The sequence below is a fragment of the Natator depressus genome, chromosome 7 (genome assembly GCF_965152275.1).
Source record: "Natator depressus isolate rNatDep1 chromosome 7, rNatDep2.hap1, whole genome shotgun sequence".
NCBI lineage: Eukaryota > Metazoa > Chordata > Testudines > Cheloniidae > Natator > Natator depressus.
In genome coordinates, this window is record NC_134240.1 from 104,715,295 (window position 1) to 104,732,079 (window position 16,785).

At 38.2% G+C, this 16,785-nt stretch overlaps 1 protein-coding gene across 1 annotated transcript in view; it reads right to left on the reverse strand.

Annotated features, from left to right (window-relative positions):
* The window catches only part of LOC141991119 (disintegrin and metalloproteinase domain-containing protein 9-like), a 41,391-nt gene extending 24,615 nt beyond the window's left edge, over window positions 1-16,776 (reverse strand). Inside the window, exons 1-6 of the mRNA XM_074959208.1 lie at window positions 16,511-16,776; window positions 8,633-8,816; window positions 6,756-6,853; window positions 3,128-3,201; window positions 2,357-2,435; window positions 1,208-1,284 (exon numbers count right to left, since the gene is read on the reverse strand). Of these exons, the coding sequence (XP_074815309.1) occupies window positions 1,208-1,284; window positions 2,357-2,435; window positions 3,128-3,201; window positions 6,756-6,853; window positions 8,633-8,681 (377 nt within the window). The 5' untranslated portion in view covers window positions 8,682-8,816; window positions 16,511-16,776. The remainder of the gene's footprint in view (window positions 1-1,207; window positions 1,285-2,356; window positions 2,436-3,127; window positions 3,202-6,755; window positions 6,854-8,632; window positions 8,817-16,510) is intronic.
* Between the last annotated feature and the right edge of the window lie 9 nt (window positions 16,777-16,785).

A 16,785-nucleotide genomic window follows, 5' to 3' on the forward strand; every position in this document is an offset into this window, starting at 1 on the left:
TAGAAAGTCCTTCATTCCTCTTCTACCCACCTTTGCCCTAATTCCTGAAAGTTGCCATGCTGGGGTCATGCACAGAGTAAGGGTTTTGTGCAGCACATACTCAGTGCACAATGCATCATGCCCAACCTCTTCCCTCCCCACCCCTACGGAGCTGAACTACTCTAGCTCTGCTGTGATGTTGTGTGAGTTCCATCACTTATTTCCCACCACAAAAGAAGCCAAGCCCAAGAGCCTATAGGCATATTCAAGCCACACCAACAGGGAGCTAAGCTCAAGGAAGTTGTGGAACCCAGGGAACACTCATGACCATACTTTGAATATCTGCACACATACGGCAAGTGGTGTCTCATTTTGTCAATTCACCACCTTTTATTCCCCAAGCTGACCTGTCTGTCTAACAAAAACATTATTGTAATTTAATGTAACAGAGTTACTGTGTGGGTTTTGGAAGCCTGCTTCTAAATGCAAACTTATCAACATCACTGCTATTATTTGTAGAATGATTATAGTGTGCTACACTCTTATGCTATACGGAAACATTAGATAGTGATGCAGAGCAGTTATTTAATTTATTGTTTACATTGTGGTAGCGCACAGGACTCCAACCAGGGCATCTCTGTGCTTGGCCCCATGCCCTATATAATGAAAAACAGTCCCCACCCCCCAAAAAATTTACAATCTAAGTAAACTATGCTTTTGTTTTGTGAAAATTTTATCTTTAGTAACAGATTAACTTCAGGTTACTCAAACTTTGCCCTGGTGAGGGCTGCACTAGGAATTTGTATATCTTTTGTTTGCATGATGGAGCAGGTTGTAGTCAATAGGGAGATACAACCCTATGGGGGGTTACATGTTCCAACATCACATGCTGTGCTCCATCTACATCCACCAGGCTGCTTAACACAAGATGTAGTATTGCATATTGGGACATCTAGGTGGAATTTTCAAAAGCACTCAGTGTTAACCGAACTCTACTACCATTCACCACTGAATTCAACGGGAAGGAAATTACATTAATGCTCAGCATTTTGAAAATCCATACCCTTGTCCCTGAAAAGCAGCATTACAAAATTCTATAGGTTGAACTTTGGCCACTCCCGGATTCATTCGTTCTTATGTAATAAAAAATGGAGATTCTGAACAACAATATATTTTCTTGATATATCAGTCAATGATACACTGAAAAGTGAAAAGCAAAAAGTAATACCTTAGACCATCACATGTACTAAGAGCAAGCATAGAATCAGCAACTCCTTCAACAACTCCACCATAGTAACAGTGTGTCTGAAACACAATGAAACCACATAATTAATTACATAACAGTATTTTTTTCATTCAAGTGAAAGACCCAGACTACTCATTTGCACAATAGTTTATTTATTAGGGCCAGATTTTGCCAGCTTTACTCAGAGCTCTACAAGTTGTCTCAATTTTCTTCCATTGGATTACTCTTGGAGTAAAACACTACTCACTGTGAGTAAGCACAGCAGATTTTGGCCCTTCATTGGTAAAAAAAATTGGTAAAATAATTGGTAAAAAAAATTTCCCCTCCTTGACAAGGAAGGGAAAATGCCCAATTTAACCCATTCCCAATGTCTGACAAACCACATGGGTCTATTTTGTCCATCCTGTTCTCTGGCAGGTAAATCCTGCTTTTAAAGCCTGAATTGTTCAGGAAGCACGTTTAAGCACATATTAAGTTCTACTGAAGTCTCATGATTAAAGTTGAGTACATATTTAGATGCCTTCCCGAACAGGAATAAACATTGGCATGTGCTTAAGCATTTTCCTGAATCAGGACCTCAAAACTGGGCAACTTTGCATCTTGATCCAAAAATGTATGTTACACAATGGCTATATAATCAACTAACTTAATTTCAGTCTTTATGTAAGCTTCCAGAGCATCCTTCTTATACATTCACATATTTCTGAAAACAGGAGTTATTGCAGACACCATGTCATCATAAATAGCAACAGGTTAAACATACTTAGAGTTAAGATTATAGCATGGCAGCCTTATATGTTATGCCCATTGGTAACAATGACATAAAAATACCACACGTTAAAGCAGGAGTGCTCAAGAAGGCCTAAAACGTGATCCAACGCAACCTTCTATTATTCTCTAGTTGATCTTTGAGTGCCTTATTCATTGTTGTGAACTCAAGCAATTGTCACTCCTATATCAGGGAAGATATAAACACAACCAGAATTAATGGTTGTGTATAAGTATTTTTGTTTAAAAATGTATTTAAATGTATATGCAACCTTGTGGACAGCCTTTGGTGTCACAAAGCTTAGCTCCCCTGTGCTAAAGACACAGTCTGACACAAAAATTGAACTTTAATAAGCGCAGTACCTTGATATTTGAATGGGTAGCCTCCAATTTCCCATTTTTGCTGTATGTATATAGTACAAAATCTTCACTAACAAGATTTCTGAAAACAAAAATAAATTGCTGCTGTTTTAAGCGTCTATGACAAAATATACATCAAGTATCGTATTCAGCAATACATCTTGAGGGTAGCACTTCGATGATAAATTTACTATTAAATACGGTAGAAGGACATAGTGTGTAAAATAGGATTTTTTTTAAAAAAATCAGCTGCATCATTTTGAGAATAATTTACTTTTAAAATTTTTGTTACCAAAAAAATCCATAACTGTATTGTTTTTTTAACTTGATTCATTCTTTCAGTTATTGGAAAAGTGGATGGCCTATAAACTTTTGGGGATCGATAACAACAAAATTATACAAATTCCTCCACAATAATTAACAAAAATAGGTAGCAGAAATCTAATTTTGCACTGATTTATTTTTCAGTGAGAACTTTTTCTTCTGTAATCTCTATTAACAGTATGCTTTTTGGCACATTGTTTCTTATATACAGTGGAGCTAAGTGAAAATGTCATCAGAATTTTTAAAAAAAATGTACTACAATAACATTTTCACATTTTATTTTATCTGTTTTCAAGCCAGCTCCTTTATACACTATTTATTACCACCTCACTTTCATAACATACTACCATTTTAGACTGCTTATTCCAAACAATCTTCAATACAAAAATAGTGGTCTCTATTAAGTAAAATCCAAAATTGAAATGCGTCTTAGAATACTGTATAACCTACGTATTTTTCTTTAGTTTTAGGATGTATGTTCCATTTGCAGTTTGAATCGAATAAGAGCGATCATCTGAATGGTCCTGAAAACAAAACAAAAAATATCCCTTGGTTACGCAGTTCCCTACCTGATCATAAATTCATATTTTCTCTAACCAAAAAAGGCACTACTACTACTTCTGTTCAACATTTTAGCTATACAACAAATTTACAAAGAGAGATATTCTTAAAACCTCATGCTTTGTATATTCCACAGTGAGGGCGGCATTCCCTGCAATATTTTTTATTATATGCAGAAGCGTTGTAGTCATGTCGGTTCCAAGATATTACAGAGAAAAGGTGGACAAAGTAATATCTTTTATTGGATCATCTTCTGTTGGTGAGAGAGATGAGCTTACAAAGAGCTGTTCTTCGGGTATGGGAAATGTAAAAGGACACTCTAAGATGGTTCAATAAAAGATATTACACTCTTTATCTTTTTATTGACATTTTACATTCCATGCAGCTAGGAGAACGTCATGGAGAAGATACAACAGAAAACAAACAACCAGTAGAAGGATTAAAATACTCTGCTAATAGAAACGAGGAGTACTTGTAGCATCTTAGAGACTAACAATTTATTTAGGCATAAGCTTTTGTGAGTTAAAACCCACTTCATCAGATGCATGGAGTGGAAAAAAACAGTAGGCAGGTATATATACACAGTATATGAAAAGATGGGAGTTGCCTTACTAAGTGGTGGATCAGTGCTAACGAGACAATTCAGTAAAAGTGGAAGTGGGTTATTTTCAACAGTAGAATACCAAGGGAGGAAAAATCACTTTTGTAGTGGTAATAAGGCCAATGTAAACAGGGTGCCCATTTCAAACACTTGACAAGAAGGTGTGAGTAACAATAGGGGGAAATTAGCATGGGGAAACCTAGCCCTGTAAAAAACCCCCGTTGCCAACTCTGTCCGCATATCTATTCAAAGGACACCATCATAGGACCTAACCACATCAGCCACACCATCAGGGGCTTGTTCACCTGCACATCTACCAGTGTGATATATGCCATCATGAGCCAGCAATGCCCCTCTGCCATGTACACTGGCCAAACTGTACAGCCTCTACGCAAAAGAATAAATGGACACAAATCAGACGTCAAGAATTATAACATTCAAAAACCAGTCGGAGAACACTTCAAACTCCCTAGACACTCAATAACAGACTTAAAAGTGGCAATTCTTCAACAAAAAAACTTCAAAAACAGACTCCAACGAGAAACTGCAGAACTGGAATTATTTTGCAAATTGAACACCATTAATTAGGCCTGAACGAAGACTGGGAGTGGATGGGTCACTATAAAAACTAATTTCCCCCTACTGTTACTCACACCTTCTTGTCAATTGTTTGAAATAGGCCACCCTGTTTACATTGTCCTCATTACCACTACAAAAGTGATTTTTCCTCCCTTGGTATTCTACTGTTAACAATAGCCCACTTCCACTTTAATTGAATTGTCTCATTAGCACTGACCCCCCCCCCCACTTGGTAACACAACTCCCATCTTTTCATGTACTGTGTATATATACCTGCCTACTGTTTTTTTCCACTCCATGCATCTGATGAAGTGGGTTTTAGCCCACGAAAGCTTATGCCCAAATAAATTTGTTAGCCTCTAAGGTGCCACAAGGACTCCTCGTTGTTTTTGCTGAAACAGATTAACATGGCTACCATGCTGAAATCTGCTAATAGAGACTTTTATGGAAATGTGACAACATAAACGTATGTTAATAGGAGAGCAGAAAATAACCATGAGCAGTGGTAAATCCAGACTAGCAGTCTAGGGTTCTATACTCTCAAGAACAGATGCCCCTTACTAATTTATCAGGGTGAAATAATGGAAAAATTAAAGCTGAGCCAAAAACCAGCCAAATTCTGTTTTCTGAACAGCGAAGAGCCAGCATAACTGGTGTCTGCCACCTCCCGTGGGATGTACATTAGTGCAAATATGGAGCTGCACTCCAGCTATTCTTGGGCAACCAAGCATATTTAGAGATGCCAGAGGCTGCTCTAACCTGTATCAAAACCGAAACTAACTCCTGACTGATCCCAGAATCCAAGGAGTGCAAAGATAGCTTAAAGCCTACACTTTATGCTGAGCAGAGCTTGTCTGGACCCATGACTCAGGGCCTCTGTAATGAAATTATGATGCCAGGCTGGTGATGGGGATGCACTGTTGCATCTTTCATTATAACATCTCCTCCCAACACTTAGAAAGAGAGTGACTTTCATCTTATTTCAAATTTAAAACATGAGATACTAAGCATTACTACTAAAGCTTTTGGCATAAAACTGACAATAAGATTTTTGAAAATGATTTTTATGGGATAATAAATGGAGAATGAGCAGTGCTTAAAAGAATGGAATAGCTTATCATAATGAGCTGAATACAGAGTGATTATTTTTGTGATTACCAAATAGAAATTCCAATTCTTAGTCATTAATGGTGGGCTTTTAAAAGCACTCAGCATTGGCCCAACTCCACTGTCATAGAAGACAACTAGAGTGTTACTGCTGACTTCAATGGGAGCAAATTTAGGCTATCACCCAGCACTTTTGAAAATCCCCATCCAAAAGAGCTGTATTTTAATAGTTATACTGCAAAAAGTGTAGGAAAGCACCAAGGAGAGGCAAATGTGGAAAAGTATCTCTTCTTTTGTAAAATCAGCATCTGTATTCTTCTCAGATGACTATCTATCCTTCTTAAATTAAAAAAAATCTTTAAAAATAATTCATTATTGTTTAACACTGGGTTGTTGCTTGTAGTGTCAATACAGTCCACGTGTATCGATGTTGTAATTTGTCTTCCCACTTTAGATGTTTCATTTAAAACTTTTATTACAAAAGAAGGGAGAAAATGATTCATTGTGTAGAGTAAAAACAAAGAATTTGAGGCCCAATCATAATATAATGCCTTGTGGCACTCCTTATGCAAATCATCATCGCCCAATGAACAATATTCAAATTCCACAGGTCAGTTCACTGAAAGATAACTAAATCTGACCCATTATACAGTATTTCCCTGGCAACCATACTCTAACTTGGAGGCAAAAATTATCTCAAACATCCATTAATATTTTTTCTCTCCTAGGGAATTTATCACTCCTTACTCACTCAATTAGCCCCACGGAATTAAATTGGACAATTTGTGCAATGCAAGTATGACTGGGCCCTTATTTATGGTGAAAGGTACTAGGATGACCCAAGTCCTCTGTTTAGCCAAAGAACAAGCACAGCATGGACAATGTCAGTTCAAATTTCCCTACACTGTCTAACTGGACCTAGAGGAAACACCTGGCAGTTTTCCATGTTCACTCAGATTTTTGTCTCTGCTAAGATTGCCAACAAATGTAGCAATCAGTATGAACTGAACTAGAGGTTTGTGTGATGTGGACTGAGAAGACCATCTCTTGCCTGTTTTGAAGCCAATTCTGAGAGCACAATAATTCACTCACAAACGTGCAACCTGCTGAAAGGTATAGAAGAGATTACTGACTATTCTACACAGTAGGGGGTATTATTTTATATATATTGTAGTGCAATATTAACAATAACAAATAATTGAGAAAAAAAGTTTGGATAGAGAAACAAACCTCATGTAAATATGTGTGGCGTCTCTCCCTGCCTGTTAAACTTCGCGGGGTAATTATTTCAAATGTTGAAAGTCTAGATGTCTGATGAGAGGATGCACCTAAAAATAAAATTTAAAATCTCTAAAGAAATAGAAAGAGTAAATAATACACAAATTCTGTATGTTCACAATGCTCATCACTGAAAACCAGTTTAATCAGCGGCAACTAAGTGCAGGAAGAGAAAGGATGGTCTCATAGTTAAGGCAGCTGAATGCCAGAGTAAACTGGATTCTACCCGTCTTGGCCAGAATTGCTATGTTATGCTGGGCAAGCCACGTAAATCAAAATTTTCACAGGTGGCCAATGTGTTCCTCATTTTCTGGGTATCCACCTTGAGGCTCTTAGGGTCTGATTTGCAGAAGTGCTGAGTGCCCACAACTGCATCTGGAGTCAATAAGGGTATGTCTACACTACAATTAAAACCACCCAGCTGGCCCATGTCAGCAGACTTGGGCTTGTGGGGCTCGGGCTAAGGGGCTGTTTAACTGTGGTTTAGACATTCAGGCTCAGGTCCCAGAGCCCAAGCTCCAGCCCAAGCCTGAACGTCTACATTGTAATTAAAAAGCCCCTTAGCCAGACCCCTGCAAGCCCAAGTCAGCTGACACAGGCCACCCATGGTTTTTTAACTGCAGTGCAGACATAAGAGCTCTGCTCTGAACATAATAAGGTGCTATAACATGCTAAATACTCTGAAAAATTAAGTCCTCAAATTAGTCAAATTTGTTGACATTTTAGACAATTTTGGCTTTAATCTCTCTGCAACAGTTCCCCCATGTGTAAAATACCACCTCATTTCATAGGGGTGATACAAAAATAAATTCATTAATGTTTGAAAAGATTTAAAATATTACAATGATAACACCAGAGAAGAGCCCATGAGGAAATTCATAATTCTGTGCTCAGTACAGGGTTTGGATGGTGTGCAGTAAATAATATATGGTGCCACACATTAAATGACCAGGATTAAAAAAAACCCTAGATAACCACCCATTCACTGAATAAGGCTGGAATCTTGTGGAAAAAATAATATGTGATCATGTAATTAAAAACTGGATCATAACGCCTACAAAAAAGGGAACAAATTAAGGTTGTACAGGTGACATTAATTTTGGCATTTTCTAACTTTTGAGTGCTTGATTTTGCAACCTTAATAATGTTCTTTTAATGTAGGGTGGTGTGATTTTTTTGTTTTCTCTTCTGTAACTTCCTATGTTTGCAGGAAACTTAAAAACTAAATAAAAATAGAAATTTCATCCTGTAGAACTGCACTCACCCCAACAGGGACATCTGCAGGGTTGGTGGCTTTAGATCCACAGCAAAGTTATCTACAACTTAAACTAACAGAGTAATCGGTAGAAGTAGAAGGCAGTTATCGTCTATGTGGACCAACCACTAGGGTGGCTGGAGACACACACTTTGCCAGTCTGTTTCACAGTGATTTGCTAGACAGCAAAGAAATGCTGAGACTCAGCAATAAAGGATTCAATTTGAAGTTCTACAGGGAAGTGTGTTGGGTAGTTACAGATCCCTCTGCCCCATCTCCTCAGCTCACCACTCCTCCCTGCCCCTTTTTTCTCCTATCCCCAACTCCCCAGCTCCTGCCCTGTCCTCTCCCTTGCTGATATCCCCTTAGCTTCTGTCCATCCCTCGGGTCTGACTCCTGCCCGTCTCTATCCATAGTTCCTTCCCATCCTCCCCCATACTTTGTGTCTGCCCCTCTTTCTATATCCCTTCCTGGTTTTTGGCTCCCCTTTGCTCCTGCTTCTATTCTCCCTCCTTACCCAAAGTCCTGCCACATTCCCACTAATATACATCTCTTCCCCCACCCTGTTCCTTACCTATCTGCATCACACACATGGCTCTTCCTTCACCTTGCTGCCTGGGCATGGCAATAAGGCAACATTGAGAGCACACAAGACAGGCCCCTGCTCAGTTCCTGGGCATGGTGCCACAGCAGCCACTGTAGCCAGGAGGGACAATTTCAGGGTATGGTGCATGGGTAGTCCAGTCAACACACAGGAGCTGTGAAGGGATGGAACATGCTCAGAGCAGACTGAATCTTCACAGAATTTATCTGCCCAACTCTAGCATGTGAAATCAGATTTTTCAGAGACTTATAATTTGGCCAAAGTTGGGAAGAGTTTCACAAGAATGGCAAGGGCACATCCCTGATACGAACAAAACCCTCTGCCAAATTTCAAGTCCCTGCTCCAATGCATGGAGGCTCTAGAGCTTCTCAGAGAAATGGAAGAATTTTTTAACCTTGGAAACACAATCCATTTCACCCTAGCCTCCTTCGCGGAAATGGCATGGAAAATGTCAGTCCAAACGGTTTAAGTTTGGCAAAGTTATATGCAAGTGAAAACAGGGTCTTACAATAGAAACAAACAACTATAGAAATCACTACTTGTGCCACCTATAATAAATGACTTGCCTTTTTCTTTTCATTTGGTACAGTATCAAAACACAAGACAGTTTATGAAATAGCTCAGTCAGTGGTTCTCAAACTTTTGTATTGGTGATCCCTTCCTCAAAGCAAGCCCCCGAATGTGACCACACTTAGAAATTAAAAACACTTTTTTTACATATTTAACAATATTATAAATGCTGGAGGCAAAGCAGGATTTGGGGGTGGAGTCTGACAGCTCACGACTCGCATGTAATAACCTCATGGCCCCCTGTTTGAGAATTCCAATAGCAGGACATGAATGCCAGATGTATCTTTACTTTTTGCAACTCTGTTGACTTTTTCCAGTTTCTAAGCAATACACAAATTCAGCTTTTTTAGCTATTAACAAGTCCCTGTGGTTACTCAATTGGCTAGCAACTCTGGTCACGCAGCCAATCTTTATGACACTTCTTGGTTGAGTATGCCTTAACACTTACATTTGAGGTTTCAACATCTCAATCATATATCAGGTTGCACCATCTGAATATGAATGCTGGTGATATGCTTTTTCTTAACAGACTGACCATTTTATTAATCATTTTTCTTATTTCATCTAAAAGTACATTTGGTTTTCACTCACTTAAAGCCTTTTTTTAAACTTTATTATTTCAAAGAGTATTTAAAATATACACAGCATTAAAGTGACTTCCTTTTTTCACTATCTGGTATCAGTGGCTAACGAGCTAGTGGTTTTTAATTTGAGAATCATTTTAGCGCATCTATCATGAACTTCTGCTTACATATAAACAAACAATCTGTGTTAACTCTACCAGAGATTATTTTATTTCTCAGATCTAGGCAGAAAATTATGCCTGGACACAGGCATACATAAAATTAAATCCACAGATAAAATCCATTTTTATAGTACACTCCTTATGCCTCTGGGGTACAAATCATGCTACCACACATGGCTGCCACACTCCACCCAAGAAGTAGTAGCAATGCAGTGTTACTGAGTACATATAATTTCTAAAGTTGTTTGGTAAAATCTGGCAAGAATGGCACCACACAGGTATAAAATATTACTACTGAAAATAATCTGATAGTGGAAAGATAGGAGAAAAATGTGGGAAAGTAGTAAACAATTATTTTTAAATAATGGTTCCCTCTGACCCCCACCATTTTAGTATCCGGAGTCTAATTGTAACATGGAAGTAGAATAGAAACTCACTCAACTCCAACTTGAAGAACCATTGTGAATTAACAAATTTGGAGAATTAGTATACATAACACAGTAAAAGGTTAACATATCACAAAATATATATTGTTTGTTTGACATGTGTAGTTCAGTTTTAATATTTTAGTATATTTCATAGAACCATGTGGAAATATGCAGATGAAGAGCATTATATAAATGCTAAGAAGAATTATTATTATTCTATAGTATATTTCATAAACATTATGATGATATGAGACTACAGCTCTTTGCTACTAAACCTTCACTAAGAAAATTTGGTTTGCAAATTATGGGTATGAATTAGCAAAGTGTAAATTAATAAGATTGTCCTTTATTTCAGTGGCTTCCTAGCTATTAAACATCCATTGGGAAAAAAAGCAAAATAAGGAGCAACAGGTAGCTTTCAATTTAAGCCACAATCTGGAAAACTTCAGGTATTGTATTATGCATGTAAATTGCCTTGAATTTAAAGGGACTACTCACATGCATAAAGCTAAGCACATAAGCAAATCTTTGCAGGATTGGGGATTTATCTATTTTCACAGACAGTTAAATTTAAGAGATCTCAGACCATCCAGAGAGCAAGAAGAATACAGTAACTGGAGAAAATAAGAACTTTGCATGTGCACCCTTTTATTTTTTCAAACACTCATTAACTGCAGACTACAACATGCCATATGCTCAGAAAAGCCTATATCATAATCTCTTTAATATAATAAATATGTGGTGACAATTTTAGAAATAAAATTGAAAAAAATTGTATCATCTCAGTGTTTTTATTTTGGACTTAAAAAACATCAATCTAAAATGACTGCAGCTAAAATTATCTTTCTACCCAACTAATCTAACCACATCAACCCCACTTTCCCTTTGAAATCTCTCCACAGGTTTCTCTTTCTGCACTGAATTAAATTTTGATTTCTTGTCTTTGTCTTCAAGGTCGTGCATAACTCTCCCTCTCACTACTTTTACAACCTTGTTTCCTCATGTTGTCCCCCACGCCCCAAACCCAGCTAATCCAGCAATGACAGCTTTCATGTCCCATTTTGTTTGTTTCTGTTAGTCATCACTACATCCTATTCCAACACACCTTCTGGCTTATTTCAGAATTAGAGTACTTCAGTGGTACAGCTGTTAACCAGGAAGCTGGAGATCAAAAGTCTGATTAGAATCTGATCTCAGCAATGCAGCTTTACATTGATGTAAACACCAGGTTCAAATGGTGAACTTTACCTGATGATCTTTCCTTCCCTTTTGTTGTCTACTCATTGCGTTTGGTTTAATCCCTGTGAAGTCAACAGAAAATCTCCTGTTGACTTCAGTGGAGCTAATGGAGAGTAAATTATAAATTAATTTTAATAAAAGCAAACTGTTTTTCCGCACTTGAACTGTGCTCTCAGATAACAACCCAAAAGGATTTCATCTCAAATATAAGGCAAAATCACTCATGGCACAGAAAATTCCATGGAAGCAATCCAAAGTGGCACAAAAAAATCCACAATGTTCTCTTCACAGAGTAGGAGGAGGGTTCTTCAGCACAATTTCTGTAGATGGTTTCTTCCCTACTAAAATCTCGAAGGCTTTCTAAGGGTTGAGCGCACTACAACATTATTAAGGAGGACTCTCCAATTAAAATAATATGGTTTCCTTCCACAAAGAAACATGTTTTGGGTCTGTAACACCGGTAGGATTTATAGTTTCAGTAGTTAGATTTTGTAACTCACTTATAAAAATAGCCTTCTAAAATATTAGTACTTAGCACTTACTGTGTATGTTGCTTTTCATCTTCAAAATACTGATAAATATTAACTAATCTGCACAACCCCCTTTTTCCCCATGTGAGATAGGTATGTATTTTTATCCACTTTTAACAGATGAGAGAACTGAGGCACAGATGAACTAAGTATCTTTCCAGAACCCACAGAGGACATTGAGTCAGGGTCAGAATAGGGTTTAGAACTCCAGAGATCCAGGGTCATAGCTTTATGCTAATACCACACCTGTAAAAATACGGAATACTGAAATGTCCAGTAACAAAGCTAATTTTCTACATATTGAATACAATCCTGCCCTCACCTAACCCACGAGCATCACCATTAAGCGTCAATAGAATTGAATTTTCTCACAGTCTGTTTTATGTGAAAGTATGGCATTGGAATGGAAGCATATCTCTTTTATCCTATTATCTTCATAATGCTGTATGATCAGAGATATAATACATCACCAAATTAATTTTTAAAACAAGTTCTATTAATTTATATCTTGATACTAGAAGGGGAGGGAAGTACAAAAAAATTACTGTAATCGAGTCACACACTATTATTTTGTTGAATCCTAAATGAAAATGAATAAGAAATTAAAAAATGAGAAGTCCAACAAAAATACACAATTATTTTAAGGGAGAATTCCCTCACATCACAGAAGACCTGAACTGTTTTATCCATTGTTCATCACAGATGAGGGCTAGTTATTCTAACTGTCACAACCAATACTTTCTACAGAGCCTAACACAATGGGGCCTGGCTTCTAAGCACTACCATAATACACTACCATACTACTACTAAGTGAAATCAAGGAACATAAACCTGTCTATTGGTATAAATGTGCATTATTAAACTGACTAGGATCATTACACTCAGAATTCCAGTCTGTTCAGGTGGTAAAATAAGCAAGACTGCTTGTTATACAAGCTGGCCAATGAAGCAGAAAAAGAACATACCATACTTACACACTTGTCACACAGGAAAAAAGATGTATCTACAGACCTCATCCTGCAGTCAATACATTTCTCTGGGACTCGTACAAGAATTTTGCTTGAATAAAGAGTTCTGGATCATGACTTACGTGCACGAGCATAATTTGCAGCAACTTTCTCACTGAATATTAAAACTGAAGCTCACCTGCTGTATGAATTGGCTTTCCAATAAATATTAGTCCAAAACCAAACAAAAGTAAGCTGCATTTTAACATGGTTATTTTTCTCTGCGCAAACACTTCATCTACTAAGCTGTTCAGAAACACTGTTTTACTGAGGATGGTGCTCTTACCAGCAGTTTCCCTAAATGAAATAACTGGAAAAACTAGAATCTTTTATTGTCAAGGCAAACAATAGATAGCACTGAAAAAGTATTTCAGGCACGTTAGCAAACACTCCCAAGGAAGAAGGAAATAAAATTTCTCACATTGTGCTTTTCAAAAACTGGTTAGACAACTTAGAACAAACCCAATATAACATGATTGTAAATGCTGACTGGAGAAGCCAGCTGACTGACCCCATCCTAAGGATTACAAGACAAAACTGATTTATTCTAAAACCCTTTGAGATCAAAGACCAGAATTCTGAGACCAGCAACAATATACTCTCAAATGCTAGACAGGAAAACAAAGCATCATATTAGCTAGGTTACTGAATTCATATGAACCAGCTCAACAAAAATGCATCTTAAAATGCACCAGAATTACTCAGGTTCAATTTGTAATTGTTCTCTGTTTTGCACTTTAAGAGTTTTTATTTCACAAAAACGTTTGAAAATATTGTCCCTATGAACACACAGAAATCACACATTAACCATATAATCCAGAAATCACCGGAAACAAATGCATAACTTTATAGATATTTTCCATCTCTAATTTCTGTGGTGTCTCATCAGCGTTCAACAAATTCATTTTGGACTACCATACATGCAATGTTTGCAGATTTGGGTTCTATGACTGTATGCCTTAACCCAACAGCACAGTTATGCCTGTGTAATAAGTACAAAAAAAGGTCCTTGTTGCTATCACATGTTCAGTGGTCTTTTTCATCTCACTGAAACAGTTTTTACAATAACGTTGGTAGTGAAAAAAGAGCTGCTATTGGGTATTTTTTCAAATATTATATACTGGTTTAAATACATACATAGTGATAAAGCTGGTCAATGACTGATTATTAGTCTTCTCCATGATCAGGCGGAAAACTCAAGTTGGATGTCTAGATCTGGACTTTTGTTTTCCTGGTCAGCTGGAGGGATGGGAGATTGAGAGCTCTTTAACTTGCTGTGTAATAAAATTCCTGACAACAAAGGTAAAGACAGCACTGATTCCACTCTGAAAAGTGTATAATTTCTGTAAGCTTTGTTTGATGGGAAGAAAAAAGTTAGGTCCCAATCCTGTAAAGACTTACACATGTAAGTAACATTACACAGAACAGTCCCACTGATCTCAAAGCATGAGCCACAGTGGATAAAGTTAAGCATGTGCATCAGTCTTTGCAGGATCAGAGCCTCAGAAAACAAAGATTTGATACTACACTACTGAAGTAGAGGGAGGTTTTAATACTGACTTCAGCTGAAGCTGGATCAGACCCTATATGAGGAAGGATCCTCAGGATAAAGATAAAACATAAGAACACAAGAAAGGCCATACTGGGTCAGACTAATGGTGCATCTAGCCCAGTATCCTCTCTTCCGACAGTGACAATTGCCAGATGCTTCAGAAGGAATGAACAGAACAGGGCAATTATTGAGTGATCTAGGCCATTGTTGACTCCCAGCTTCTGGCAGCTAGAGGCTTAGGACACCTAGAGCATGGGGTTGTGTCCCTGGCCATCTTGGCTAATAGCCATTAATGGACCTATCCTCCATGAACTTATCTAATTCTTTTTTAACCTATTTATAGTTTTGGCCTGTATCCTGTAGCAATGAGTTCCACAGGTTGTCTGTGTGTTGTGTAAAGTAGTACTTCCTTTTGTTTTAAACCTGCTGCCTATTAATTTCACTAGGTGACCCCTGGTTCTTACACCCTCTAACAGCAATATCAAAATTTCACCAAATGCAGTGCCTTTCATGTCTTAGTGTTTAAACTGAAGACTGAAATCTTTGTTTTTACTATCAAGATTTGATAATCTTCTGGGTTTTTTTATACTTTCCTTTTTGTCCTTCACTCTCACACAAAAGTTCGCCTCAGACACAAGAATTTTCAGTTAGGTGAAACAGATCATAAGCAATCACAATAAATATCCACTGAAATAATCTGTTCAGTAACAAATTCTAAAATAAATTTGAAGACTGTGTGCATGATGAAAGCCAGCCAGCAATCAACTCTTTCTTTTAGCAGAAAAAGTGTACTATATCACATTATGTATTTAGGCTCTGATGCTGCTCCAAAGTTAAATCAACATCAAAATTCCCTTCCAACTTCAACAGTGCAGGATCAAGCCAATAGCTTTTCCACATCTTTACTTATCTACCTCACATGGCTGTTATGAAAAAATAACCACTGATTTTTCTAGGGGGAGGGCAGGAAAAGGGAGGAATGCCTTATTATAAATACCCATTCATTTACTCTTGACCTCACAAGCTCATTGCAACCTAACCAATCTGTCACAGAGTTCACCACAAGCACAGATATCTCACACTCATTTATCTACATTTAGTCTGATTTCTCAGGATGATTCATATGCCCTAGGCCCTCATTCCCTCCCCCCACCACCTCTCACAGCATGTTACAGACAGGGCCCCCACAATCCAGCCACCAGTGGTGAAACCATAGAGAAAACCTTGCAGGGACTAGGAGAAAAGTACATAAGACTGGCCAAACTGGGTCAGGTCAAAGGTCCATCTTGCCCACTATCCTATCTTCCAATAGCGACAAATGGCAAGTGCTTCAATGGGAATGAACAGAACAGGTAATCATCAGTCCTGTCAGCCATTCCCAGGTTCTGTCAAATAGGCTAGAGACACCATTCCTGCCCATCCTGGCTAATAGTCATTGATGGACCTATCCTCAATGAACTTATCTAGTTCTTTTTTTAACCCTATCATCTTGGCCGTCACAACATCCTCTGGCAAAGAGTTCCACAGCTTGACTGTTCATTGTGTGGAATACTTCCTTCTGTTTCCCTCTGCCGCCTATTAATTTTATTGGGTGTCCCCTAGTTCTTGTGTTATATGAAGAGGTCAAATAATGCTTCCTCGCTGTTTCCACACCAGGCATGATTTATAGACCTCTATCACCCCCCCACCCCTTTGCAAGCTCTTTCCCAATCTTTTTAATCTCTCCTCCTATGAAAGCTGTTCCATAGCCCTAATTATAGGTTGCCCCTCTCTGTACCTTTTCCAATGCTAATATATCTTTTTCTGAGCTAAGGCGACCGGAACGGCACAAGGTATTCGCGGTGTGTGCAGGAGGCCTTCAAGGTGCAAGGTGCAGGAGCACCACGCATGGTCACGTCCCCCCTGGGCCGGGCCTATTCCCCGGGAGGGAGCGCAGCCCCCTTGAAGGGGAATGTGGGGCTGAGGCCGCCGCTGTTCGCACTAAGGGGCCTTTCACACGGAATAGGGCTCGGGCTGTACAGTTTCCACCCAACAGCTCTTCTGACTGGTAAC